At 29.3% G+C, this 2,500-nt stretch overlaps 1 protein-coding gene across 1 annotated transcript in view; it reads left to right on the forward strand.

Annotated features, from left to right (window-relative positions):
• Window positions 1-2,500, forward strand: part of LOC125041866 (sodium/myo-inositol cotransporter 2-like) — a 55,463-nt gene that overhangs the window by 16,469 nt on the left and 36,494 nt on the right. The window contains exon 4 of the mRNA XM_047637237.1: window positions 778-837. Within this exon, the coding sequence (XP_047493193.1) occupies window positions 778-837 (60 nt within the window). The remainder of the gene's footprint in view (window positions 1-777; window positions 838-2,500) is intronic.

Below are 2,500 nucleotides of genomic sequence, written 5' to 3' on the forward strand. Positions count from 1 at the left end.
AGCTTGGCAAGCATAACAGAGACGCGGTGCCGTGAAAACAAACATCACGCATATCTTTTTATGACTGAAACCCCGGGTAGAGATAATGTGGCAAGTGGGGCACGAGAGATCAAATACTGATCAAGTGATAATGTGCCTCACGAGTACCCGTCGTTAAGTGGGTACTCCTTCAAAACATCCACACACTTACACAGACATACCCACGCATCTTAACGCAAGTTATAAAGACATGCTATATGTAGAAATGTAACACATAAAACACATACGGCACATCAGACAGAAAAAAAAACAAATCCCACTCTCCAAGACAGAGCGATGTAATTTTACCTACGTAATAAATACCGGGCCAATAGACACCCTAGACATCGAGTATTGCCAGACAGTGAAGAAATGATGTGTTGTTGGGCGAGTACTTGAGTCAGCATTCTTGGTCAGCACTTTGATAACGGGGTCAGTCTAGCGCCAAACGGAACAGTTGCAGAGATCTAGAAATAGTCCTTAGCTTTTAAAATGGATGATGAAAGGAATAGATGGCACTGGGTTCTAATATTGCGGTCGATATGTAATGCGAGTGGTATGTGTTGGGTAGTTTGAGATGTAATCGTCCTTAGGCAATATGACTGATGTTATTAGTCTTTAATTATTCGTTTTTTTTGTTGATTTAACGGATTCTATTTGTATACGATTTTCTATCTAATTACATGTATGAAAAAGTACTACTTTGATTTACAGATGCAAGAACATTGTGTTTAAAACCATTCTCGTGTTTTGTTCCAGGCGTTGGTACTACTGCAGCTCTTAGGATGGGTCTTCCTGCCTGTGTTCATTGCCAGTGGGGTAAGTAGAAAGTTTTATTTCAAAGGACTTGTTTGATGTATTTTTTAATCTAATTTTGCTTTAGATTTATCTCTCCCCTCCGTAATATATATTGCATTTGCTGCACTTTTTTTTTTTTTTTTTTTTTTTTTTTTTTATCTAATCTGTCGCACAGCATGATTTAAGTGGACACACCTCATATGCAATACCCTGTTATGTAATACCCTGTTGAATTAAAACTGATTTAACATGCATGCATTGCTATCTTTTGAGTAATATATATAGAGATGCATACCTTACTTATAGTGTCTGTGTGTGTGTTAGAGAGAGAGAGAGAGAGAGAGAGAGAGGGAGAGGGAGAGGGAGAAAGAGAGAGAGAGAGAGAGAGAGAGAGAACAACTTGTAAACTTTTTAATATTCTGTGTCAGTGACATTTATACTTTCCCATTCTCACTGAGATGCCGTAGTTACACAGACTGTGGCACAAAGGTCACGTTTTTTGTGCGAGATAGGATGTCCTTATCAATGTTCCGATTGAATGCTCTCAGCAGCAGATAAAGAAAAGTTGTGAATCTTATGGTTTAGTTGCTGTGAACATATATATCAACATTTTAACATCTGCTTCTTCTTCTTCTTCTTCTTCTTCTTCTTCTTCTTCTTCTTCTTCCAATCTCTGCTCTGTATGAAAAAAGGAATTTAACAGTCCATTTAACCATTGACATTCTGTTTATACATTAAAAAAGGTGCCATTCAGTATGGGAAAAGTCGGATCAAAAGAGGTTTTATTACATTTTCATTAAAGATTAGTTATCTCTGATACTCTTTGAATTTTAGTGATTTCTATTATTATTATTTGTTATTATTATTATTATTATTATTATTATTATTATTATTATTATTGTCATTGTCATTGTCATTATTATTATTATAATTATTATTGTCATTATTATTGTTATTATTATTATTGAGGTTTTTATTATTATTATTATTATTAGTAGTAGTAGTAGTATTATCATCACTACTACTACTATCATTATTATTATTGTTGTTGTTATTGTTATTGTTGATATTATTATTATTATTATTATTATTATTATTATTATTAATATTATTATTATTTCCATCATCACTACTACTACTATTATTATTCTTGTTATTGTTGTTATTATTATTATCATCATCATAATCATTATTTTATTGTTATTATTATCATCATCATCATCATCATCATCATCTTGATTATTTTATTACTGTTATTATTATTATCATCATCATCATCATCATCATCATCATCATCATCATCATCATCATCATCATCATCATAATCATCATAATCATCATTATCATCATCATCATTATTTTATTATCATTATTATTATTATTATTATTATTATTATTATTATTATTATTACTAACATCATCATCATCATTATTTTAATACTATTATTATTATTATAATTGTTATTGTTATTGTTATTGTTGTTATTATTGTTATTATTATTATTATTATTATTATTATTATTATTATTATTATTATTATTACTATTGTCATTGTCATTATTATTATTATTATTATTATTATTATTATTATTATTGCCATTAGTATTAGTATTATTACTGTTATTATTATTATCATTATTATTATTATCATTATTATTTATCATCATTATTATTATTATTATTA

Source organism: Penaeus chinensis, chromosome 3, assembly GCF_019202785.1.
Source record: "Penaeus chinensis breed Huanghai No. 1 chromosome 3, ASM1920278v2, whole genome shotgun sequence".
NCBI classification, from domain to species: domain Eukaryota; kingdom Metazoa; phylum Arthropoda; class Malacostraca; order Decapoda; family Penaeidae; genus Penaeus; species Penaeus chinensis.